This window comes from Numida meleagris, chromosome 3, assembly GCF_002078875.1.
Source record: "Numida meleagris isolate 19003 breed g44 Domestic line chromosome 3, NumMel1.0, whole genome shotgun sequence".
Classification (NCBI taxonomy): Eukaryota; Metazoa; Chordata; class Aves; order Galliformes; family Numididae; genus Numida; species Numida meleagris.
Window position 1 is genome coordinate 107,969,654 of NC_034411.1, and position 27,083 is coordinate 107,996,736.

A 27,083-nucleotide genomic window follows, 5' to 3' on the forward strand; every position below is an offset into this window, starting at 1 on the left:
GCTTACGTAAACTCTGCCACAGGCAAAAATCTCCTCCTTGTACTTTATATGATCCAACATTGAGGGAAATGGGCCACTTGATGCAAATTCTTTCAGTGCTCCTGGCTATGAATTTTGAGGAAGCCCAGGGCTGAGTTGCTAGTAAGCATCAGAGCTGAGGGAATTATTTTAGGAGGGAATAATATTTTAAATCAGTCTGGGAATGGGGGGAAGTGATCGTTCCTCAAGCCTGGAAAATAAGGAGTTACTGCAGGAACATGCAGCCAGCTATAAAACTGATGAATTCTGCAGAAATCTCTTGTTTGTCTGAGGGAAATAGACTTAAATACAGCTCGTTTTACACTATTAAAACTCATGTGGTACTCTGGTGTCTTTATTTTTTTTTTTCCCCAAGAAAAAAAAACAAGTGTAACAAGGCCATATGCTGTCCTTGAGGCTCTGTTGGCAGGACAACAAAAGAAAGGCATGGAGCAAAAAATTCTGGGCTCTTCCAGGAACGTACTGATCCCCTCAGCTCACACGGAAAGCAGGGATGGTATTTTTGGACATAATAAGCAACCTTTGGCACCTTGCAAAGATGAAGTCTCTTGCTTTGGTATGTACTCTGGGATATGAAAAGGGTGCAGGACCAAAAGGGCCACAAAAGTTCGTTAACACTGGAATGACAATACTGAGACAAAATCCATTGGAAAGCACTTCTAAAGACATCCTAGATGTGTTTTGGTAGCTGGCATAGTTTAAGGTAATACAAGAGGCATGTTTTAAAGGGGGAGGAGTTTTAATAATAAAATATATATTTCTAGTAAAGATAGGATCTCTCCCTCAAACCTTGTCTCTCTCATTAAGCACAGACTTGGTTGTAGGTCTAGTCTGGTCTAAGGTAGTATTACCTCCACTTGGCTATCACACCATAGCTTGTTGCACCATTTAACCAGCATCTGGCAAAGGCCATGTTGACTGTATCTATAAAAACAAAATGGTGCCCGGCCCCAAACCTTTTTCCAGTGGCAGTCCCTTAACCTCCAAAACCAGCTGCAGCACATGCTCTAGATCTCTCCAGCACGTAAGCCTGGCCACATCCTAATGCCCAGCCACAGAGCCATTGAGAAACACAGAGGCACTCAGAACATAGTTTCACCATTTGACATCACACCAGGACAGAAGTCTGCTTGTAAATTGCATGGGGACATCCCTCCCCTGCTGCCATCCATCCTGACACGACCTGAGCCTCCAAGGCCTCTGTGACTCCAAGTCTCAGGAGATCACAGAGAGAATAAAACAGAATCCAAGCCACAGCTTTGCTGCCTAAAGGGTCTCAGCCCCTGATCTCAGATCGGTTTAACTCCTGGCCATCTTCAGAGCAGCCTGGACCTCATATTCTTGAACGATGCCACTCTTATTTCTTTGTCATTTCAGGAACTAAAAACCTCCTGCAGCTCCCAGTATGGAAACAAGGCTCAAACCTTCCTGACTCCATGCTCTTAGACCCCATTAAAGGTCCAAACCTCTTCCTCCCATGGACTAGGCCTAATACCATGCTCGCGTTGCTTTCACATACACCCTGCCTTCTGTGCAGACTTTTGTGAGAGACACAGCCTCTTTCAGGGGCACTAATTGGCTCAGGTGCTATCTGACTTCTCAAACCCATGGTATAAAAGCTGCTTTAAAAGAATTAAGTCCATCAAGTTTATCCACTGGGTTGCGCCCTAAATCAGGCCTTTCCTACTCAGGCCTTGCAGCTGCCTTTTCTGCCCATTTCAGGGTGAGGGTTCAATGCTATCAATCCCATGGGGAATTATCTCCTTCAGAAACACTACTGGTGCACTCAGAAATCCCCTGGTGACTGAGGAATGAAAGTGAAGCCACTTGGCTTCATTAGCAGCCTCAGAAGACAGCAGATGTGTCTTCTGTTGAAGACATTAACAATTGGTCACCTAGAAAGGCCTCCACAACAGCAAGGTCACCACGCAGTAACATAACCTGCCGAACCTTCCCTATACTCTGATGATATGCTGCCGCCAACAATGAGTCTGCTGCACAACAAGAGATTACCCTCTGCTGTCACCTCTGTTCCAAACACAACCCATGCAAGCATCAATTTGTCTAATCTCATCTGCTTTTTGGAATATGCTGGTGGTTCCAGATGAAAAGCCAAATCCTGTGAGACTTGGCTTCTCTGAAGGGCTCCATCCCCAGAACCTGCTTAGTCCTTTGCTCAGATATAATTTTTAGCAGAAGACATTTCCAGTGCTCTTACATCCACACATTTTAAGTCATCTGTCATGAAACAGCCAACAGAGAAGAGACTCCTGTTCAAACAGCATACTCTCCTCATCAAGGTGTGCTGCTCCTCTATCCCAGGATAAATGTTAAGTCAGCTCCACCAAGGCCAGATTTTGTTCACAATAAAGCCACCAAAATAAAGAGCACCACTACAGTAATGGAAGGCCTTGCAACCTGGAAAAGAGCAGAGCTATTGTATATGATGGAAGGGACACAGAGCTTCTTGGTAAAGCACAGTCAATGCCACAAAAGAGCAGAAGAACATAAAAGCAATCATCTTGATAGAACCACACTAACAATGCAACAAGTAGACTTAACAAGAAAATGCTTCTATGACCAAAACTGAAGGCATCCCATTAGCATCAGTAGAAATATCTGGGAGAATAAGGGAAGCAAATGTAGGCTCCATTCAGACAAAGAAATTAAGACTTCTCCATTTCATCAGCCAACCAACTCTCAACATCTGAGGACCAAATTACCACTACTCAGCCACCTGCATTAATTCAGCACCTCCCCCTACAGCTGAGGAATGCACCACAGATAAGCCTGCCCTCTCAGTACTACTTATCAGTGTGACCAAATCAGACCCACAAGCACTTTGCGTGGCCCATCCTTCACATACCACAGCTCACTGCAGATGTGGCAAAATCAAGGCTGTCTGTTGCATATACCGCATAGATTCTTTGCCACTCAGTTAAAAGAAGACCTTGTTGTCTTCACGGTAAGCATCAGAGAGAATAAACACAAAGTAAAAATTCAACCCTATTGTTAAAGCAAATAAAAAACAAATCAGGCCAGGAATTCTGCGTGGTTTCAGAGCAGAAATGAAACAGCTGCATCTCTCCCTTTTGCCTAATGTAAGGTGATTAATGAGCAGGTACAAAGGATTATATATTTTGTGACAAAATTTGGGGATTATAATGTCCAGATAGGCAGAGAGTGAAATAATGTAATAAAAATGATAACGTTTTAACGATAATTGTGCTTTTTGGTATTCAAAAACCCCAACCGTCATAAAGTCTCATTATTTCAAAATAAGCCTTTCAAAAAGCTCAGTAAAATGACAAAATGCTCAAATTCAAACACACACTTTGGAAGCATACTTTTCATATAGATATTTTTCTTCTCATTGTTAGTTTGTTTTTCTTTTCCAAATCAACTCCAACCTGTAATTCCATCTGCTATACAATTTCATGAACACATCTGTATTTCATTCCATAGAGACAAAATACTGCACCGTAAAAACAGAAATAGCAGGGAACAGGCAACAACAATAATAAAAACAAACCAAAAACCCAAGCCAGATTTGTACAGACACCAGATCAGAATGAGGAAAAAAAGTGCTGTTAGTACTGAACAATTGTGCAAATTTTAGAGAGAAGACAACACAGAAGAGGTCTTGTGAAAGCCACTCTAAGTGATGCACTTTGCAGTCCTGTCACATGCTTTAGGTGAAACCCAATAACACTTCCTTCCTTTTGATTTGCTCATATTTGGGTTTCATTTCTTGCATCTTTATTTTCTTATTTTTTTTTCTCCCGATGGAGTAACTGGATTTAAGTTCATTTGTGTCTTTTTCTCCTTACTTTTCAAGAATATGTCATATTCCATTTGCGTCTGATTCTTTCTGGTCTTTACTTTTTTATTTTTTTTTTTATTTTTTTTTTTTTTTACAAAGCAGTGAAGGAAAATGTTCCTTTCCCTACAGTCTGGTGGAAGGGAAATGGAGAGGATTCACCTCATTCTGCTCCCAGCGTAGACAATGCGTGAGATCCATGGAAATATTCTCTAATTAAGCGAAGAGTGCCAGCATTTGGGCTCAACGTAGTTTTTTTCCCCCCTAATTCCAGCCTATGGGAGCAGTGTCCTCAACAGTCCTCCCTGACACTCATCTCCCTTCTGTAGGACTCAGCCAGCATTTCTGTGCTGGACATTGGTCGCTTTTGGTACTGCTGGATAGTCCCTGGGTCTAAGGATGTTTTCCACCACACAAGCATAGGAGCAGTAGGTAAAGTTCTGTTTTCCCACTCTGCCAAGAGGGCAGGAGCTCCCACCTTCCTCATCCCTTCTACTGAGAGAGCACAAGGTATCATCTGTTTCTGAATAACGCACATGACCAAAACACTGAGACAGTTTTCATTAGCCAGGATGATCTTTGTGCTCTTACGATGGGAGTCCTTGAACTTGATTTTAGCCCAGAGAGATGAGATATCTAACGCAAATTCATCTTCTCCGCTCTACCCGCAGAGAAAGGGAGATACACCCATCCTGAAGGAGCTGTATCCCACATATCTTAGACAAGCATCTTAGGTGTGAAGAGCCCTAGGGAACTTTTTGTCTCTCTCCATTCCAATAGAAAGGACCTGGATTTGTGCCTCTGGTCCAGGGACTGCCATGAGGCACATAGCTAACTTTTCACTGCCTGGAATTAAGCTGGACTGGATGGAGACTGTAGTTTCCATCATCAGAGATGTGCCACATTTCATTTCAGTTATTTCAAAGAATGAATCCTCTCTTCAGCCAAACTGTGATGAATATTTTTCCTTCATTCCTTCCTATGCTCATCCTAATAGTCCCCCTATTTTTGCTTCCACTCCCTGCCAAATTCAATGCTACGATCAGATAAGCCAAAATTGAAAGATCAGGACTGCAAATCATTTTCTTTCAACGTCACTGTTTGATTCCAGTTACACACAGGCTACACATGGGGAAAAAACACATAAACCAATTCATGTTTTGACAATTCTGGTGTCTATCTCACATCTCAAAAATATCGCTTAAGTGGAGAAGTAATAGAAATAATAACCATTCACTCGTGAACACAATATTGATTCTAGTGTACAGGAAAATAGGATCCAGACAGGATTTTACAACTAAAATGGGAACATCACAATAAAGATTATGACATTTTATGAATATTCAGTGTTATAGCTTTGAGCTTTATTGCAAAGCAAAAAATATATATTTTTATATATATATATATATTTTTATCTACATATCACCTCTGACATTGTATACAACACTAAATCACAAGAAATCAAAGAAATCATAGTGAGGTAGATACAAAACAAAGGGATGTTGAAGAATCCAGCTGCTAAATTTGGCTTAACACAACTGTCGTTAACATATGTATATCCAACACAGCAGTGAGCTTTGATTACTTGATCAATGGGTCCTACTAACACTGATACCAGTATTACAGTCCACTTAGAAATAATGCCATTGGAAAGCTGGGGGAAAGGCAGAAGTAAATCAGAAGCATTTTCTACAAACTAGTCATCTTCAAGGGGAAGTTTTTTGTGATGTTCAGCATCGATAAAACAGCTCTGAGAAATAGCCTGTGTTCTAGGGATACTCATAGTGCATGAACACAAAGAGGGAGAACTCTAAGGGAATCTGCTGGCACTAAGTGAAAGAAAGATAAGCCATTTCCCCTCTCTTCTGGTGGCCAAGGGGAAGCAGCACATCCTGGGAATGCTTGACAGGCTACATTCACCAACACATGCTTGTGAATATTAGCTCAGACTTGTTGACAGTGGACAACAAAAGAAGGCTTTAGCAGAAGAGCAGCCCCTTGATGGATTCTGTTGCACTTTTCAGGCAACAGCAGCTATGTGGCAAGAAAGACGGCACCACTGAAGTGACCAGGCTCTGGGGTGATCAGTGTGGGTAGCTGGTGGGATCTGGCTGCGTGGTCAGCACTCCTACATGACTTGCTAAGGCACCTGGATGACTGGGGCTCTTAACTCTGATCACAAGGCTCAGGGGAGGCATCTGGAATAGGGTTAGGCTTACTGACTTCTATAATTAGTCTACCAATCAGTGATGACGGTGTGTAGGTGGCACATCCATAGCAGAAAGGATATGAAGATGAGAAGCAGATGGTTTAACGACAGCAGTGGGAAGCAAGTTGGATACTGGCAAACATTCCCAAGAAGAGTGGTTGAGCATGTTCCCAACAAGAGAGCAAGAGTGGCTGAGCATGTTCCCAACAAGAGAGCAAGAGTGGCTGAGCATGGGACGGTTGGTGAAGGCCCTTCTTCAGGCCATTGGACCAGGCTCATCCAAGCAGTGTGTGCAGCAAAGAAAGGACACAGTACCATCATATCCCAGGATGCGGGAGCCACATTCTAGCAGGGATGGAAGGAGCTTAGGTGCTCAATGTGAAACAAAGACAAAAATGTTTAAAGCTCCAGCCAAGACAGCCCACTTGCCGCTGCTCAAACATACCCTCTAAACTTCTGCAAAGTTAGGAAGCAGGGCCCTGGAAGGAGCACGATTCCCCAGCCGTTCTGTTAATGGTTGCAATCTGACCTTTACTCTCCTGCCATTTAAAACGTGGTGCTTGAATTAAAGAAAATGAGGAAAATTGTCCAGAACGGATTGCTAATGAGATTAAGAAGCCGATGTGATTGCTACCAGCTCGCTGTATTTGAGCAAGTCACTGTTGTAGCTCAGTTTTTCCTTTTCGCTTTTCATCTAGACAAAGAATGACCTTATCCTGTAGGAAAACAGACGGAAGGTTATTACTTGTGTATTAATTTTCAAGGTTTTTTGTGAACCTTTACAGCGATTAGCAGACTGTCACAGAAAGTGACAGTTTCTCCCCCCTCTTGAGTGGGTCCAACTCTGAATTGCAGCCTGATTTTCTTCAGTCTGACTGCCTGATGTCAATGCATCCCTTTGGTAGGGGATGCTGAGCGTGGAGCTATGGTGAAGGAGATAACTTTGAATGTTTGTTGGCTGAGCAAACAGAGAAGCAGTCTCACAGTAAGACATGGTGGGAAATGGTTTGCAAGCATGGAAAATCCTGTCCACTTCAGGTGGGATTCAACTCACCTAAAAGTAACCAGCTAAAGGGCACACAACTGATCTCAACTGGAAACCAAGTGAGAGAAATCCCTACCTGGAGGTGCCCTGATTTCTCTCCTGAATACGGAAGGAATCGTGATAACTCACTGGATATCCAACTTTTCTTGCTAAATTAGAGGATGTCCACCTCATGCTCACAGAACCAGAAGGCAAAGTACTTTGAACAAACATCTCCAATCAAGGGGACAAGAAATATGCTGCCTCTTAGGGTCTGAAAGCTGCAAGTGGCTTTACACTTGTCCACAAGGCAAACCTTTCCTGCTGTCTGCCAACGCTCTCTTAAAAGATTTTTTTTTCATTTCACAAAAAGCTGTTTTGAATGCAAACACAGGTCTGCTTTTATTTTAGCTCCAGTGGGTTCATTGCTTTGTTTTGAAGGCTCTGGATAACCTGGAGAGGAAGAATATATCACCAAGTGTCCCCCATGCATTTATTTCCCTTGCAGAGATTTTCTGGATGAGTCATGGAAGGGAGAAGCCTTTCCAACTTACTGCCTTTAAGAAACTGGAGTGTGTGAACTTAAAAGACTTTGACTGCACGGTTATGGATTGAGTCAAACTTGACCTCTAGGCTCCTCCATTTGTTGAATCTAGCAATTAGAAAAGTATCTTCTTTTTTTTTCTTAAGGCTTTACTACAATCCGCTAACTGGGGCAGAAAATGATTCCTCTTGGCCTCGTTTTAAGATGGACACCTCTCAGCATTGTATTTTCAGGGAAGGAAATTAAGTGTTCTGCCTTCAAGTCACTCAGGGGGAAAAGACTGTCTTTGATTTGTGAGAGGGATTAATCATTCACACAGATCTCAGCATCCTAATGGCAAGTCCAAGGGACAGCTACAGCTCCTTGCAAACACCATCCACAGCCTAAAACTTGCCATTAGGTAGAAGAGCCTGCAAAGAGTGGAGAAGTAGACACTTGAGACAATACAGCTGCATTACGTATTATACCATTAAATAGACAATGTGTAACATCTAAGGCTGGGTGAGGTGTCCTATGATAAATTATTTTAGGTATGAATGCTGCTTTCTAGAGAACTGAGTTACAAGAAGCAATCACAGTAGGTTTCCAAAACCACCTGGATCAACAACCCAACCAACTGACTGAGAAGGGCTGCAGCCATGACATTGTGCAAGATGGGAAGACTGTCCCCAGCTTTTGCATGGCAGTCGTTTTCAGATAATTGTAGGCTTAACTTCAGTAGGAAGGATGATATGACATTCTTGTTTAGGACTCAGACATGAAAGTTGGCCTGAAGGGACATGCAGGCCACTACAGACTGATGTGGACACTAGTATACTCACTGACAAATGGAAGAGATGCCACAAACCCATTCCCTTGTCCTTCCCACTTTTGCTGGCTCCAATAAGGGCCCTTTCTATATCTAGAGCTGAGTGTAATACAAGCCAAGCTGTCGTCTGGTCACATGGAAGAGCTTTACTAAATCAGATGTCCAATAAGCAGTGAAGTCAGAAATGGGGCTTCACGTGCCCTACCCCAAGAAACATGAAGTCCATATGTAAGATGTGGGGCAAAAGTGGGCTAGCAATTACTTAGGCATGGTCGTACATGGCTCTCAAGAACTGGGAAACCTTGAGTGGAAAGAAGGAGAAGAACACCAGTGCTCATTTAAAACCTAATGGTGAGATGATGAAGGTCAAAGCATGCACCAGCAAGGCAGGGGTGGGGTTCATGAACAGAAGAGAGCTGAAGGACAAGGGTAAGATGGTGAAGATCTCACTGTAAACTGGCCCGAATCACCTCCCACCGGTGTTGAGGGGAACCCTGTGGTATTGGCAGAGAAGGACCATGAGTGCAAAGTGCTTAAAGGCTTGGAAAGAATCAGCAACCCCAATCTGACAGGCACAGAGAAGTGGGAGAGATGTTGCTCTAGGTGGAGTGGTGAGTTGGTGGCAGGGGACATGGCAGCCCCATCTGATGGTCACGGTTTCCTGAGCTCGTCACTCGGCACCCACTGGTAAACCAGGGTGGGAAAAGAAAGGCTATAAGGGTGAAATCCCCCTACATCTATGCACACTGTTCTCCCATGACAAGGGGACAGTGCACTGGGGACAACAAAGGATGATAATTTTCTACCTTTCATCCAAGGACAGGGAAGAAGTTTGCCGAACAGAGCCAGGCTATTTATCGTAGCGTGAAAACCTCAAGGAAATGCAAAACCTCTACTTTTATGGTAGAGGTGGGCGTGATCATGTGTTTGGATGCGTGTATCTATCGTACACACCCTAACATGGACGTACGCTATTATATATTTCTGTAATATATAATATAGTATATAATACACACACGGGCGCACATAAAATACTCAACTATCTGAACGCCTCTTAATCAAAACTCTCTTCTTTGAAGGTCAGATAACTCACTACTTTTTCTATATAGACAACTTTGTACATACATGTCGTAAAGTGCGTTAAAAAGCGTGTAAAATTTTCTATGTAGAAAACTATATACATATAGCACACACATGTACTAAAACACTTGAAGTTAAGCCAAATTTCACCTTCATCTTCGCATCCCCAATACCTACAATACAAAACCAGACTTAAAAAAGAGAAAATAAATACAGAAGGAAATAAATCAATAAATAAATCCCAAAACCCAAGAGAGAGAACATGAATCAAGAAATGAAACCAAACCCAAAAAACAGTCAACAGAAGCCTGGCACATGTAGAAAACATCAATTCATTTAGGAAACATAAAAAGGGTCATGTCTGAACCTCCTTTTTTTCTTAAAAACCAAACCAAACCAAACCCCTTTTGTTTGTCTGTTTGTTAGCTCTTATCGCTTGAGAAAAGTCACAGTAGCACTCTCACCTTGAACCAGAGTTTGGAACTTTTTGTGTTTCTTTGTACGAAAGAAAAAACGGTTTAGGTTATGGAAAATAGTTGGGAAATTTGAGGTTGGAGAGAAGAGATAGAGAGAGAAACTGGAAGATTGCATAGTTGTGAACAGTGGCTTCTCATCAAGGTGAAAAAGTGCATCATCTGATAAAATAGCATTTGATTATTATTTTTTGTTCGGTTCCATATGTTTTTTTTTCCTCAGTCAACTGTACATGTCACACATGAAAAGGTATATACAGCACACACACATGCTAACATTAAACGTCTGACATCGAAACAGCCATTCTTTAAATGCTCCATCAGAGTATTTTCCATGCAAATTTGTATTCTTTTAGATACATTTTTTTTGCTACAGCCTAAGACCACGAACTTGTCCTAGCCCATCTCATGTAATTTTGATCATTAGCAACGTAAAAAGGGGAAAAGCACCAGAATGGCTCGGTTTGATCACCAAACCTCTGCTTTGACTTCTTTCTTTTTTATTTTTCATGACTTCATTCACTGCTGGTTGTTCGTGTTTTCAGTTGTTTTGTCGTCATTGATGTCATTTGTTTGTTCGAATTTTCCAGACACGGGAAGAAAAAAACCAAAAACAATTGACTTTTTTTTGTAAGCATTCTTGAGGTAAGAGTTACACTGAGCACCTGGGGCAGGCGGCAAAGCTTTAAAAAGCCTTTGAGAAACGGAGTCCAAACACAGCCATAAACTAGCCAGGAAAAAAAAAAAAAAAAGGAAAAAAAAGAGATGAATATTCAGGTTTGCTTGCTAGCTAAACCTCCCACCTCCATCCCACTCCTCCTTCCTTCTCCCAGAAAATCACGCACAGAATTAAAAGGAAATAGAAGTGCCTCGGCACATTCCCTCTTGCACCAGCCGAATGAAGAAAGACAGATGTTGTGCATAAAAAAGGATACTACAAAAGCTTTCCGTGCTTGCCGCCTGCCTCAAGTGCATTTTAATATATGTCTGATCATTTACATTTATATAGGAAAGTCGTATTTGTTACACTTTATACAGGATCGCTTCATTTTTGTCCTTTTTTAACCTTTTCACTTTTTTTGTTTTTTTCTTTTTGGATAAAGAGTTGGTTAATAACAATCTACAGTAAGGCTGCACAGGAAGAATTCTGTGTATTTTTTTTTCTCTAAGAACCAAAGTATATAAAATGAGGTTTGATTCTAGCACCTTTTACAGTATTATTGGTGTTGTTCCCTTTAGTAGAAAATACCTTCACTCAACATCTGTTCTATCCGAAACAGGCCCATAGGTTCAGCAATATGATAGATAACGACAAGGTGACGACTGACCCAACCCAGCAGTCCCTTGACAAAAAAACTGCCCCCTGAAGTCAGGCAGAACTACTGGCATGAGCAAAGCAAACCACGTTCGCCAGCTTCCCTTCTCCCCAACGTGGGAAACCGAGCATCCCAATGGGAAAAAAAAATGAAGCGACTGCATTGGAAAGATGCTTGGGAAGATGAGATAGGAATGCTTGCTGGTGGGCAGGGTGGTTGGCTAGCAGGGAAAACACCGCTTGCAAGCTGTTGGGTTGCATCCCCTTGGTGCAAAGGAAAAGGTAAAGCAAACACCTGGGGATGCTGCCCCATTGGTCCCATCGTCCTCCCTTCATGGCAAGGCGACATCCACCCATCCCATGGCAGGAGGACGATGTCGCCGCATGGCATCATCTGCCCAGAATTTGGAGAAATGGTTTGGAAATTGTTTTCGCGGGGAGGAGAAATGGGTGACGTGAGAACGAACGCACGGGAGAGAAGCTCCTTGCCAAGGCTGCAAGCCTTTACGAGATATTGAGCTGTTGGTTTCACCCAGTGTAATCCTGCAGAGGAACGGTCCGTTCCCCGCACAGCGGCATCAGAACCTCAATTACATATATATAATTATAACTATAGTAATATTTCTATCTATCTATCTATATTTATATATGTATACATTAAAGTCTGTTACTGCAGTGGCACATAATCCGGAGGAGAAGTACTGGCGTTGCTGTTTGATGCGAGTGGTTGCCTTGACTGGAGTCCTGCAAAGGGTAAGCACCACAAGAAAAGGCACCACAAGGTCTGGAGAATTGAAACGTTGCTGCCCTAACATCACTGGCGTCAACAAATAAAGGGCTTTGGGAGTTAATGAGGGCAGGTGGGGCCAGGCCAACGTCTGGTCTTGCTGATGGCAAAAAAACAGGCTGTTCCATTAAAAAAATCATAGAGGGTTCATACAGTGAAATGGGGACCAGAATTGGGTCTTTTTAAGGAGCACGTTGATTTTGCGAGCTCTGCTCTAGCACTTTGGACACTTTTAAAAACAGCCTTCCTAAATTAAAAAGGCCACATCTTGCCAAGTTCAGGATGCTCGCACCGGTGTAAGGGAAGCAGGATTTAGAGCTCAAAGCTTGATCAAAGACGATCAGGGCACAGCCTGACGTGGGCTGCCTCCTGGGACGTGCTGGATGTGCTCAGAGAGTCTGATCTCATCCCTCGACGCAACCCTGCCCTGAATATCTCAATCTGTCACTCCCCAGGAGCCCGGAGACAAAACTGTCCCGGACATAGGCAACAGTCTCAACAGATTTACAGAAGTGCTGTCAGATGGAGACGGAGATCAAAATGCGTCTGTCTGGTTTTCTCAGGGCTTACCCCACACTTCTCATTCACTCAGTCCAATCCTCTGCTGCAATGCACTTTCTGGTTGGCCCTCGCTCTGTTACTTTTGCTCATGGATTGACACTCAAGCAGCCACACATGCACACCTTGCCCTTTAAGATGCAGAAATTAGCAGAAGAGTTGAGGAACAAGACAGAAAAACTTAAGAGCCCTCCTGTGAAATGAGAAGTCACAGCAGACAGTACATAAACCTTGGGCTTCCTGTGCATAAAGTAATTGCTTGGTGATCAAGAAAAGAAGAGACTTGCAGGCACTCTACACCAAGTTAATAGCACCAGGTTTGCATCACGATGACGCCCGCCCGACTCTGCTCTCAGTGGCACTGCACCAAATCAAGAGGACAGCCATCGAGCTTGGTGGCAATGCAGGAGGATCAAGCCTACCCTCATCCGCTTCTCTTAGCCAGCTCAGAGCAGGGGTCACTGGGGGTCCTCGTGCCTCCCAAATGCATCCTGCTGACAGAAGCTAGGAATGGTGCCGAAGTGCCACCATGGCAGGACTTGAAGTAATTTTCCTTGGTCTTTATGATCTTTTTGTGGGGTCTGATTAGTCTGCCTAGACCCCAGTAAGGACAAGAGGGTGGCTCACGTGCAGAAGTGACCTAGGAAGGAGCCAACCTTTCCTGATCTCAGTGGTAGATCCTTGATCCTAACATGATGACAGACAGCAAGCCCCACAGGATCAGAATGGCACTGGAAAGATGACTTCAGACAAATGAGCTGGGTCCAGAATGTGCTGAGTTCGGTTAATAAGGCAAGATTCAAGGCATGGGCATGACTGAGTTTCAAGCTTAGTTAGCAAAAAAATATACTTCTTACTAGGAAATCTTAGGCCATTATTTCTGTTTGACGTACCTGACCAGGGGGGTCTAGGGTAAGCAAGGCCCTTCTTTGGAATATTTCCAACCAGATAGGATTCAGGGTGGGTGGGTGCATACGATATAAGATGCCCGTGGCACAGGCATTCTTGGGAATGCACCTGGTGACCCATGTGCTCTTTCCACCTCTGCTTTCTCTAACTCCATGCCCAAAGATGACTGTAGGAAATCCCTGGCTTCTCAGCTGACCTCCATGGCAGTTTTCCTATGGGATAGTGAAGCATTTTGAAAGATGGAGAAATGTGTTGACCCTAAGCTTAGCATGGCATCTTGTGTGGCTTTTGCTAGTCCTCCTTGAAGCAGCCAAATCAGATCATTCTCTACCAGGCTGCATGAAGACAGGGGCCAGGAGACATGCTGCACTGTTTTCACCTGCTTTGCCCATGAACGCCACAGTCCTACAGTACTTCTGATGTTAAGGGCTTAAAGCACTTTGCTGTCGTTGACATAACCCTCACACTATCCTTGTGAGGTAGGCTTCGTAACTCCCCTTTTAGAGATGGGCAAACTGAGGCATTGAGCAGTTCTACGACTCATCCAAGGTCACAAAAACAACCACAGTGAAACCGAAAGCTCTTCCGGGGCAGGCCCGTGTCCCTCTGTATTTTGGTAAAGTGCTCAGCACAAGGGGGTACTGAGCCTGGCTGGGGTCCCAATGCACCTACTGCAAGGTGGATGAGCAATATTCAGTGGTAACGGTTTAGTACATTGCAAATACATTAGAAGAACACAGCTGTCCTGCTTTAACAGCTTCTCTTTGCCATTTTGGAGTGATTTTGGAATTTGTGCTCACTGAATAAGGTTTATCAGAGGAATCCAGTGCAAGAACGTTTTCCAGGTTTTCAATGTTAACAGAGAGTTCTAGCAATGATTAGTCAAATTTCAATGTTTATGGGAAAAGTGGCACTTCTGAAATACAAGTATTTAAGTTGTGCTATTCTCTATGGCTGTGCCAACTTTCCAGTACTATCAAAAATCACTAACCAAAACTGCTTCTAGGATGAAAGCTGATTTTAGAAGATGCCATTGACGTACAGAATTCCATTCAATCAGAAGGTGCTCAGGAGCTTTGCAAAAAGTGTTTCACTATCCTGTCTTCCCAAGGCTTCTGCAGGGCCAGAAGGGGTCTTTAAAGCCATATTTCAATGCCTTAGGGAAGTATGGCAGAGATGCAGGGCTGGGTACCAGACAACAGCCTGGCCATTCCCTTATCACCTTTCTGAGAGCACAAGCCAGTGGTACCAGGGAGTTTAGGCAGGGCAGGTTGCATTTGCTAGTAGAGGCATTCCTAACATCTTGGTTTGCCTATCCGACAGCCCACAGCAGAGATGGAAAGAGAACATACATCTTCAGGCACTGTCATTTTACCTTCTATATACAACAGTCCACCCAAAAATATACACGCTGAAGAGATGATATTTCCCTACAATCAAAAGAAACCATCACTAATCTAGCCTTTCTGTGAAACTCTTGTTGTTTGGGAAACAGCTCCTGGGGTTGGGACATGGTGGAGATCCTTCCGCATGATGGGACATGGTATGTCAGGTCTCCAAGTACATCACAACTGGGAATCCGTTGCATGTACTGGGTTACCATTGGGATACCATACATGGGCCCCACCCCAGCTGTTGCCTCACTCTGGTTTCATACCATGGGAAATCACGTTACTGGAATGGTTTGAACTTGGCCCGGTGACACAAATGGAAGTCACCAGACCTAGATTTGAAATAGTCCTTCCCTGAGTATTTAAACACTTTTGAAACTACTTCCCATTCCCACTGGAACAAAAGGCTGGAATGGTGAAAGAGTTTGCAGAGTGGAACCACTAGACAAAACCACTGTTGTCTGTCTGATAGAGGGCACATTTTGTAGCTAATGGCAAAGTTTGATGTTTGATCTAAAATCTCTTCCTTCTCCCTCTCCCTACATAGAGAAGACAGGGCCAGGGGATTTGGCTGTGATACCTTTTTAAATAAGAAAACATGCATCACAGCTCTCCTCCAAATGGCAGCAATTACATCCAATTTAAGGCTTGCTTAATTGCTGGAGTAGTACTAAGAGGTCCATGGATAAGTGAGAACCAGTACACTTTTCCTACTACTTATCCATCGTAAATCTACTTGGATGTTAACCAGTTTTCAGTATTTGTTGGAAAACAAAATCAAAAGCAAATTATACAGGAACAGCATGAAACTGTAGTAATTTGGAGGGACCCTGGGGAACACTTGGTGCATGGTTTCTCTTTTAGTAGTGTCAGCTCTGAGCAAGTTCACTGAAGTCAAGTGGCTTCAACTTCAGGTTACTGCAGTTTCTGCAGGCATGTGTCCCTGTGTGTACTCATATGCCCTCTGAAACTGAAATAAAATCCCAAAGCAAACAGATTGCAGGTGTAATCATCTGGCATTTGTCCTGGATCTTTGCTACTTGGGAAAGAATAGCATTTGTTTTTAAGGTGGAAGAAAGGGAAGGCATGCAGGTGGCGGTAGCTGGGTTTGAGGGAGGGGGCTCTGGCACCACAAGCAGGTTTTATTGGCAAAAAAAAAGGAAAATATGAGCTCCTTGTCCTTGTGATTGATGGATGGGAATGACATCTGGAAAGAAAACAATTCTCACTTCCTTTGGGTACCAGTTGGCATTTAGATCCGAAGGGCTCGAAAGCAGATTTGGGGTGCAGTCCCCACAAAGAAGGACCCACTGTGCTGCCCTTATGAGCAGGGCTGTTCCCACTGGTACAGGTGGGGTTTGCCAAATTCACATGGCTCTGCTTGGAAAGAGAGGCCTGGTTTTGTCCACGATTTTGTTTGGGTTTCAGCAACAACAGAAAGTCTCTTATCACTGGTTCAAGAAAGCCCAGTGGGGCCCTAATGTGCAGTTTAGGTTCCCCTGGCACCAGATGAAGTGATCGTTTTTGAGACACGGAATGTGAGGACATCAGTGGAGCTTTACTGATTTATACTGACACTGCGCGTGGCCCTAATTTTTGGTCTGATTTTGGCTTCCATATTTCTTAAATAAAGGAAGATCAGGTGGTACAGCATTTCTCCAGAAGGATCTTAAGCTTCTGATGATTGTTTATCCTTGTTTTGACTTCAAAAAATAACACACTAGGAATACTCATTACAGCCCTACCTTCAATCCCCAAATTCTTTGCAGCTTGCACCAGAAACTACCTTCCTCATCTTGAAAAGCCCTTAGGAATTCACAATGTATTCATATATATATTAAAACATATATACTGCTGCAGTAACATGGCATGTATGCTCGCCTATATCTCCACGGGGCTGTGTATATAGACGCAGACATACACGTTGACTAGTCCCTTTAATCCCCAAAACTCTGAGCCATCCACTTCGGATCAGACCTAACACCTGCTTGTTGACCTCTGCAGTTGGAACAGCCATTGCTGCTGGAGTGGCTCAAAGCACAACAGCTGGCTGCAAACACGGGCAGATGTGTTTAACTGCTGAATAGTGCATTTTCAGGAAAATTAAAGGGTGATTTATTGATAAAGGTGAACTTTTCATCACTTCTTATATATGTGTATATATATATATATATAATGCCCTCAATACCTTATAGGCTATATCCTACTTAGTTCCACAAGTTGGTTGACAATTAGCCATGAAAGCAGTCTGCATTTACATCTTTTTTTTTCTTTTTTTTTTTTCTACTAGATAACACATAAGACTTCCATCGCTTTCCAAACAGCACTCGCCCTCTCTCATCCCTCTCAGATCATCCCTGTTCAAGACACAGATGTGTGGTGCTTCTTAGGACAAAGAGGGACAATCTGTACGTTGGCCAGCACTTGGCTGGGCAGAACAAAGCAGTTAGCATAGCACCGAAGGAGTCACATTGCTGTGTGGATTTTTCCAGCTTCAATCTTTCTTTCTTTTTTTTTTTTTTTTTTGGAAGAGAAGCAGTAGAAAGAAAACCCAGAAGCACTGAGCTGAGTGCTTCAAACAGGGAAAATAAATGGTGGAGGAGACGAAGGGGGAAGGAGCAGCCCCAAAGCCGATGCTCATGGGAAGAGGCTCATCTGCAAGAAGAGAGATTCGGAATGTGCTCTACCCCAGGGGGAAGATCTGCAGCTACATGGTTGGTGATGTGGAAAAGATGGGGCCATGCAGCCAGAAGATCTGACCGAAATCCCTACGGTGGTACACATGGACAGGGAAGGGACGCGAGGGACGCGGCAGACTAAGGCGGAGGTGGAGGAGGAGTAGGGTTTCCCAGCTTTGTTCTGGCTCCATGCAAGGCAAATCTTGGGTTAGTGAAGATGACAGCTTGCTGAAACGCTGCCCAGATTTCAGTCCTTACTCAGGAGAGAAAGCGAGACCCCACAGCAAAACCCAGGAGCTCTGCCTGAGTAAGGAGTGTGTGAGCAGGCTTCACAAAGCGCTGCCGAAAGGGAGCAGGAAGTCTTGCCTCACATTGCATTTCCCAAAAAAAAAGGCATTATAGGATGGTCAGGACACTCAAACAAGAAAATAACAGTACAATAACAGCAACAAAAAAGGCTTCTATAACATGCTTTTTCCCTTCTGAATTATCAGATAGTTGGAGCAACTAACTAGATCCCTCCCCTTGCTCTAGATAGAATTACTATGGGTTGCACTGAGCGTTCTAGGGTTAAACCAGGGATGAATCCACCTTGAAGGACACATCATCGACAGCCAAAACTCCCACTCGGGGTTGAAGGGGGGCTTTGGTTGAGGATGGGCGTGAAGGCAGCCCTGGTCTGGTCTCCTTGGATGCGTTTTTGGCAGGGAAGCAGGTACTTGGAGAAGAGCTGCACGTGAGCAGTGCTGACTCTGGTTTCCCCTTGCACCACCCACCTTCACCCTTCACAAAAGGAAACAGTTTGAGAAAAGCTACTGCACGACCAAGTGAACTGCAGTTATTGTGCTGTCCCTGGGCCGCCAAGAAACCCAAAGGCAAAACCAAAAAGAATAACAGCTTTTTCACGTTTGTCGGTTGAGACTCCAGTTTCCCATGCCTACAAGACTCCTCAGCAAACAGAATACCAGCCTCCCAACCAAGGTCCAGGCTATTCCAAAACAGCGTGAGCAAATTTTTCACTGTATTCAGATGGATGCTGATGACTGAAAGATTAGTGCACTTTAACCGTGGCTGATGAGAGCATCTTTTAAAGAAATTCAAGTATTCATCAGTAATCTGTTCGGTTCAGAAATACTTTTGTGGTCTTTAGTTTCAAGTTTCCAGAAACAGAAAGGAAAAGGGAAAGGTCACCTGCTGCGTAAGAAAACAATATTGCAAACAGCGCTATTACATTTGACCGGGAAAGCAAGGCTATTGAGTTGGCGAACAACAATTTTCTCTGTTCCTTGCTTTTGGGGAGAGAGAAGACTTAAGATCACTTTCTCGACACGCACATGGACCGGCAGGATCTCCTTCCGCGTGGTGTAACCAACCCCGTGACTCCTCCTTCCTGATAACAGCACAAACCCAGAGAGAACGACAACGTTACGGCGCGATTCCGGCACCTCCCGCACGCATTTGCTTAAGCCTCACAACACCCCTGTGAGGTAGGTAAATATTATTGTACCCATGTATACAGATGGGTAAACTGTAGGCACAGAAAGGTTAAATCACTTGCCCAAGGTTACACAGCGACGTCGTGGCAGAGCTGGGGCTGAAACCCAGGAGTCCCATCACCCTGAAACCTGCAATGAGCTTTCGACTGTGGCCCCTTGCTACGCTCGCTGGGAAAAACCATCTGACCAACACAGCTGTTCACAAATCCAAATACGAGCAACTCCGCATGTAACGGGTTTTCCAAGAGTTCCCTTGCTGCACATGTCCCAGAGAGGGAGAGAGGGAAATCTGTGCGCTCAAATTATTTCTGTCTGCTCGCCGTGCTTTCTTGTTGCTGTGGCTTGGGGATTTTTGCTTGTTTCTTTTCAAATATACAATGGGAAAGAACAGTCCACATTATTTTATCATCAACATCACTCATTCCAATTGGGTTGGGTGTACATTCGAATTTATATTAAAGTCCAGATTGTTTTCATAAAGCCATAGAACAGCTTAGGCTGGAGGGGACCTTGAAGATCACCAAGTTCCAACCCCATTGCTGTGGGCAGGGCTGCCAACAACTAGATCAGCAGATTCATTTTAGGTTTTGCAGATTTAATTGTCACCGATTGCCTCCCTCCTCAGTAGTGAAGAGCCAGTGGGACATATGCAGCTATCTGTCATCACACTTTCTCATTTTTCTCATTATCCTACAGCCTGAGCTTCAAGTAAGGAACAAGGGTTGAACACAGGCAATCTCCAGCTCAAGAAGGAAGGGTCCTCCCTTTCCCCACATCACACCGCAGCATAAAAGAGCCACCACACTGCTATTTCCAGGTTCAAACACAATGGAACGATTCCGAACGTGTTCATGGAGAAATAAGCGGTACCCAAAGGTCTGGAAATGCGCTCTGCACACAGTGAAAGGTTTGCCCACGTCTATTTGGGATAGCCTCCAATCTTCCCATTCAAACCAGGCTGAGATTCTCTGCACCAGAATACACCTGAGCTCCAAGGAAAAATGAAAACAGCAATCACAGCCCTGGGCATTGACCATCCCCAAAGCCCAGGGCTGCAGACAACTGCCAAAGGAACAGCATGCAAGCTGCAGCAAGCAAAGGGTGTGCAACTGAGTTCACGTCGTCCCTACCAGCTAGCCGTGGCTTCTGTGGGGATTGGCATAGACCTTATTTTGTGTGGGTTTTGTTGTTTGTTTTACTTTGCACGACCACATTGGAGCTGAACAGAATCCAGAGGGAAGCTAACCCAGTAACAGAAGATCCTAGAAAAGCCTGTCCCTACAATTTTTTACTGACTCTGGCAGCTTCCAAATGGTCTCTTGCCCAAGCTGCCCAGCAAGCAGGCACTAAAAGGTTTTGCAAATGCACAGTAGTAAGTTTTCCTTTTCAAAGCACCTCTGAGCTTCAATGAAATCGTGCTGGGTGGATCTCAGACCACATTTTCTTCAGGAGGATTGGTGAATGTTGCAGGGGAGTGGGTGACTCGGCTCATGCATTTCTGTGTGGGGATGAGGAGCAGGGATACATTGTGAAGTGAATCTTGTGTATAGGAATATCTGAAGAGCAAGGGAAGGTTGCTCTCTGAAACTCAATAGAAACACTTTACTATCAGCACCACCAGACGGGTTTTAGCAGACCACTGACTAAAGCTTGAAACTCATTTTGTCCCATTGAATCCAGTCAGTTCTAAATAAAAATACATACAAATGGCTACTGAGCTTTTGGCAGGTGCAGAGATGGATGAAGTGGACAATTAGCTCCCATCCAAAACACTGCAAAATATACATTTACTTTTGAAATCGGTGGCTCGCTTGCACTTTCCACTGGCAATTACAGAACACTGGCTCCTCTTCTGCAGTCCACATTAGATGTGCTTTGGATGAGAAACACCTTGCATGGTAGCACAGCGTGACGAGGGCATGCTCAGGGACCTTGTAACTCCTGAATGCCCATCACTTGATCTGGTCTAAATCACTCAAGTCTCCAAACTGCCTGTAGATGTGTAACACTGCCACACTGAGCACGCCAGACATCTGACATGGATGGACAGATGGACATTAGCGCAATGTAAGGGACGCTGCTTGCAAAATAGGCTCAGCAAAAAGAACCAAGTGAACTAAGAAATACTTTGTCCATCGAAGTGGGCAGAAAACAGAAGTATGCCAGGCCAGAGCTGATGCACTCCACAAAATCCCGAATCCTGCTGTGTGGCATACAGATACATCTTTATTAGCAGAATAAGCACTGCCAGGATCCATTCCGGCCTCAAAGCCAACCGTGCTGGCCACATCCATACTACTAAACTCTTTCATCTCAATGTAGCGTAGCCACATCCATGCTGCCAGCTGGGGATGGTCCCTGGACAGCATCGATGCCTGTGCAAGCTGTGCCCAAGCTTAAGCTTGCTGGAGGGGATGAAAACCATGCCAGAGAGGGGCTGAACAATTTAACAGCAGGGATGGTGGAGCCCTGGCTTTGTCCTGGCATGGTGTGGTTGGCTCACTTCTTTGGTCCCAGGGTGAATTCAGCAGCACAAACGTGGCAGAGAAGTTGTCCGTGCAGCTTGTGGTGTGAATAATTACGGGCTCAGTCTTCTCCAGTTCAAAAAAACCCTCAAGCAGCATCTTCCGGCAAGAAGCTGGGACATGGCGTAACTGACCTAACGGGGAGTTAAAAAACAACTGAAACCAAAGCATCCTGCCAGGGTGCACTCCAAAAACCAAAGGGAGCCTGGGCAATAAAGGAAACAAGAAGGTGAGGACAAGACTCTCAGCTTTGGGATTACTGTGAACAAAGAGGTGGGGGCAGTTTTGCTCCCCACTCTTGGCAAAAGGCGCTGTTTGGCAACACGATCACAGATAGTCCCTAGAGGAGATGGTCACCACCCCAAGCTGTCCGTTGGGTGCAGTGGCAAAGCATGTACTTGACGTTAAGGCTGCAATGAAGTCTTTCAAAGGGAAATATTTTGCTAAATCAAGATGCCAGTGGATATCACTCAAAGCAAGGACTCAAAGCAGAGGCAGAAAGCTTATGTGGCTAAGGATAATGTAACAGTCTTAACACGCAGCGGAAGCACCTGCTTTCGTTGTTGTCCGTACTACGAGACCCGAAGAAGGAGGACTTTGGAGCAGGGATGAGTCAAGCCCTTAGTCAAGCTGGTTTGGTTGTGAGAAGTTAGCACTGTATTGAGAAGTAAGGTCACTTCTGGAGTGGTTTGCCCCTCCGCTCTTGCAGTGAGACGGAGAGGACGGCTGTCGGTGTGGTGGTCTGGAGCGAGGGTCTCGTTCCTGAGGGAAGGCAGGCTGCAGGTGCTCCCGAGGTCAGGCAACACCAAAGGGTCTCCTCTTTGACTCCCAGTGAGCGTACCGTGGCACACTGGCTCATCTCACTGTCTTGGTGCGAAGTGGCAGGGTCTAGCTGTTCCATCAGATGTGTTCGCATCTCCAAAGCAGACCTCAGGTCTGATGCACTTGGTGTGGAACCTTCTCCTGGTGCATTTGGAAATCAAGGTGGTGTCTCCTAGAGGACGTGTCCCCGAGGAAGAGTGGAGCTGTTCACCCAACCATTTCTTTCTCATGCTTGTGCTGATGAAAAGTTGGATGTGTAGATGAGAGCTCTTTGCGGAAGGGCTGAAAAGAGTCTTTAACCAGGGTGTGAGGCTTGGAGAAGCAGACTGGAGTGTATCTACACTGGTATGAAGGGCGAGTCCTTGCAGAAAAAGAAACAAGTGAAGTCTTGGGAGGAGGAACTCAAGGTCATTGTCAGAGGGTTAGCACCTGTGTCTTTTAATGACAGCAGTGCAAAATTGCTCAGAGGATGGCAGGTTCACTTCACAAATTACCTCTTTTGATGATCATTACATACTAATAGGGAAGGAACAGGGTGACACATCAGTAGGACAATTGAGAGGGGACTGATTATGGGATACAGGCAATGGAGAAAGGAAATGAAAGCTTTCCACAAATATATATATACGTGTATATACACATATATATATGTGCACAACAAACAAGGGATCGGGAATTTAGGCAGGGGATGACAAGACAAAAACACCTCCCATTGCACGAAAATGTGGCCATCACATCGGTTCTAATCAGAGCCCAGAAACGTTTGCCTGAAATGGAGTGTGACTGGGAATTACAGTACCAGTGACAATTTGGCTTTGTACAAACTTTGCCGTGTGTCTCTAGTTTGGCGCAAATGAGTCCTGCCCTCCTTAAAAGGGATGGACACGAGTTACAAGTTTCTTTACAAAAGAAAATGACACAGCTGAAAAAAAAAAAAAAGTTTTTTTTTTCTCAGAATACTGCAAAGGATCACTGATTGAAAAAAATGTTTCTCTTCAGGTATATTCAGGCGAAGAAAGCATTCAGCTTCTTTGAACTGTTATATAAAATTTGTACTAGTTTCTTTAAATGCTATTATAATTAAAAAAAAAAAGAAACCAAACAACTGATTATTCAAATTAAAAAAAAAAAAAATAACCGTAATCGTAATTAAAAAATATCCCCCCCTGTGCTGATGTTCTTTACAGAAGGGGTCAGCACGTGAGTTTTGCACCCTAGACAGTTACAGTATTTCTGGAATAAAAAATTGCAAACACGCACAGAAAATACTACAGTATTCAGGTAAAAATACCTTTTTTTTGTTGTTGTTGCTTCTCCCCTCCCAAGCAGAGGGGCGGTGGGATTGAAAAGATGCCCTGAAAACGGGAATATTCCTTGAAAGGAGCAATGCTCCCCGAAAGGAAAAGGGTGGTGGATAGACGCGACCCCGTGATTTAACTCAGAAACAGAGATTCCAGCACAGGAACAGAAGTCGAGAGATGCGAATGGTCTGACAGCGGGCGGGTGAGTTGGAAATGTCAAGACAACCACGCGACCCTTGGCAGGTGACCGTCTACGCTTCGCCATGATCGGAGGCGGCAGAATCTCCTTGCGGTGAGAAGGCTAAGCTACACCACGATGCTCTCGCTACGCTCTTGCGTTCCCTGTGGTGTTGTTTCTTGCCATGTACTTACAGTCGAGGGTGACACGAGACAGTTTTATCAGCAGTTCCCCACATGTACCGAGTCGAAGAAATCTCAGCTAAATCACAACAACAACATCAACAAAAATACAAAGCACCAAATCATCTCAAGACGTCGAGTCAGTTTACAGGTTATTACCGTTTGAAGAAGTTTGTTGTCTTTCTGTTTGTTTGTTTGTTGTCGTTTTCCCGTTGTTGTTTGTTTGTGGTGTTGTTTGCTCGTTCGTTTGCTTATCCCGATTTTCAGATTTTGTTTTCCTTAAAAATAAAAAAACAAAACAAAACAAAAAAAAACCAACAACAACAAAAAAAATCCAACAACAACAACAAAAAAAACCAGAACGAAAAAAATCAAAAACCCCCAAAAGCCCCCAATGAAACAAAGGATGCTTTACAATCACTTTAAGGCTCGCACTGAATGAGACGTGACAGGTCTTACACGAGATTACAAATAATACACGTATGCCTTTCACAGCCTTAAAATGATACAGTAGGTCAAATTATTTTGCCAGTCACTGATCAAGTATTGTGCCTTTGAATTGACTCGCTTTTTGCTACTATGCTGAGTTTTATTATTACTGAAATTATTAGAGATGCGTAGGTTTAGTACAGCGTTTTTGGTATACAAATTCAATATCCGCAGATCTCTTATTTTCCAGAAATCAGCATGGCAGGCCTTGTTGTGGGCTCAGGCGGTCGTTGTTGACTGCACAGAAGCCAATGGTTCGTCAGCGTGTGCAGTTGCTCAAGACAAGATCAGCTCTGCGTCGCCGCGTTCCCCCACTGCAAACCAACCAAGGCCCATGGGCCATCTACAGGAGGAACGCGGCTCCCCAACATGGCCACATTTACAACGGGACTTGGGCAAGGTGCGCGGGCTTGGCCAAGCGGTGCCATAAATGTGCCACTCACTGGAGGTGCAGCCCTGATCTTGTCCTTCAGCCTTCAAAAAATCAATCTCCATTGGGGTGTCTCGGCCTTGCTTTCTTTTTTTTTTTTTTGTTTCTTTTTTAATGTTAAATCCAATAAGAGCAATGAGATATTTTCAGACATTTCTCTCTCTTTTTTTTTTTTTGTTGTTGTTGCTGTTATTAATTTTTTTCTCTTTTTTTTTCTTTTTTTTTCTTATTAATTTCAAGGTTTGTATTTCAGTTGCGTGTTCTTTTTTTTTTTCGTTATCGTTATTATTATTTTCCTGGCATATAATCATCAAAGAGTTTTGCATGAGAAAGGTGACAGTACTTAATGAAACTCAGCACCTAAGGGCATAAGGCAGTTGTAGGTTTGTTTGTTTGTTTTTTTATTTTTCAATCAGCACCAATCCCATAAATAATGTTCTACACTTGGTGTACGGTATAAAACTGATGTGGAGATGCCTCCTTCTCCACCTGTGAATCCTAGGTGTGGAAGTTGAAATACTGTTTCTTGTGTGTAAAAAACAAAAGAAAAGTTTTTCTTTTTGTTTTTACTTACAAAACATAGAGAATATCTTTTTTTTTTTTTATACATACAGCAACCAGAAAGAAAGCTTATCTGAAGGTTTGTGTTTGTTTCATGATCTGTGTTTACCGTAAACAAAAATAAGGTCCCCTCTTTTACTTTTGCTTTAAGGAGCTTTAAAGTGAAGATTCATATTGTAGCAACTCATATAAGAGAGGTCCATCTCTATACCTAATACCTACAGCTGTGGGGGTGACATACTGGAGGATGTTGATAGTTCTTCTTAACCTCCTGTCTACAAAGTGAGCATCCCATGCAGGATATCTCTTTCTCGGGATGTCAATCTTAATGAGAGGCCCCTCGGGGGGGTAGGGTCGCCCAGATGGAGTAGATGGTACCATTGCTCTCACCTGGAAAACGGGCAAGCAAGTGTCAGCTGTGAGTTCCTCCTGTTGCTCCGTGACCGCTCTGGTGGGCGTAGCCTGGGCCCCCCGGTACCCAGGGGTTTGGGGTGCCATGGGCTCAACATCAGGGGGCAAAGGAATGCCCCAGAGCAGCTCGGCGCAACAGGAGCTGGCAAAGATCTTAGCTCTTGGCCCCATGGGATGCAGCACACCATAATATAACAGCATCAAAGCTATCCCAGCAGCAAAGCTAAGAAAGACACAACACAGTGCTGGCACGGCATATGAGTCAGTGGTGTCAGGATCTCTGTAAAAATACCAAAGGAGCGTCAAGGCAGCGTTCTCCGTCAGCACTACCGTGTAATACGCAAACATTCTGTATCGAGTCCGCCCTTCCTTGACATTAAACCAGCAGAAAATGTACACAATCCCTACCACCATGTTGAAGAGGATCTCCTCCCACTTAGACATGCAGAAATCTGTCCCACCATGGATGATCCAGAAAGCCATGGCACACCAATGGACCACTACAAAGATCCCAAAGTAGAGCTGGAAGATGGAAGCAAAGAGAGCAAAAGAAATAACTCGGGATGAGATGGTGAAGAGGCGCCAGAAGAGATGGATGAGGGCCCCTCTGTAGCTCATACTCTTCTTGTCGTCCCTAGAGTCCCGAAGAAGCTTGTGATAGGAGGCTAGCACCCAAGCCAGGGACATCAGGGAGGCCACAGAGGACACACCTGCCGGAAGACACACAGATCCACTGAGTTAGACAGGAGGATTGGTTGAAAACATCATCTGCTCACTAAATTATTGCATCTGGGGCAGGCTCAGTAGCCCAAAGGTTCAACTCACGCCAGGGTTGTCCTTACGGTCTGGAGGAGAGAAATACAGAAATATCAGTGTGGGAATTGCAATCAATGCTACATTCATGAGTTTTCCGACGCGGAACCCTATGCTTATAATCACGAGCAGCGAGCTCTGCCACCCCACCCCAGCTCTGCTCTTCCTACTGAAAAGAACCGCTGTCCTCATCATGATTATATCCACATCTGAGAAGTCGATACTCAGATCCCACCTAAA

General features: G+C 44.2%; 1 protein-coding gene across 1 annotated transcript in view; it reads right to left on the bottom strand.

Moving 5' to 3' along the window:
• The window catches only part of XKR6 (XK related 6), a gene marked incomplete at its 5' end in the record, with an annotated part of 189,336 nt that overhangs the window by 14,868 nt on the left and 147,385 nt on the right, over positions 1-27,083 (bottom strand). Inside the window, one exon of the mRNA XM_021392026.1 lies at positions 1-26,740. This exon is cut by the window's left edge and continues 14,868 nt beyond it. Coding sequence (XP_021247701.1) covers positions 25,776-26,740 — 965 coding nt within the window. The remainder of the gene's footprint in view (positions 26,741-27,083) is intronic.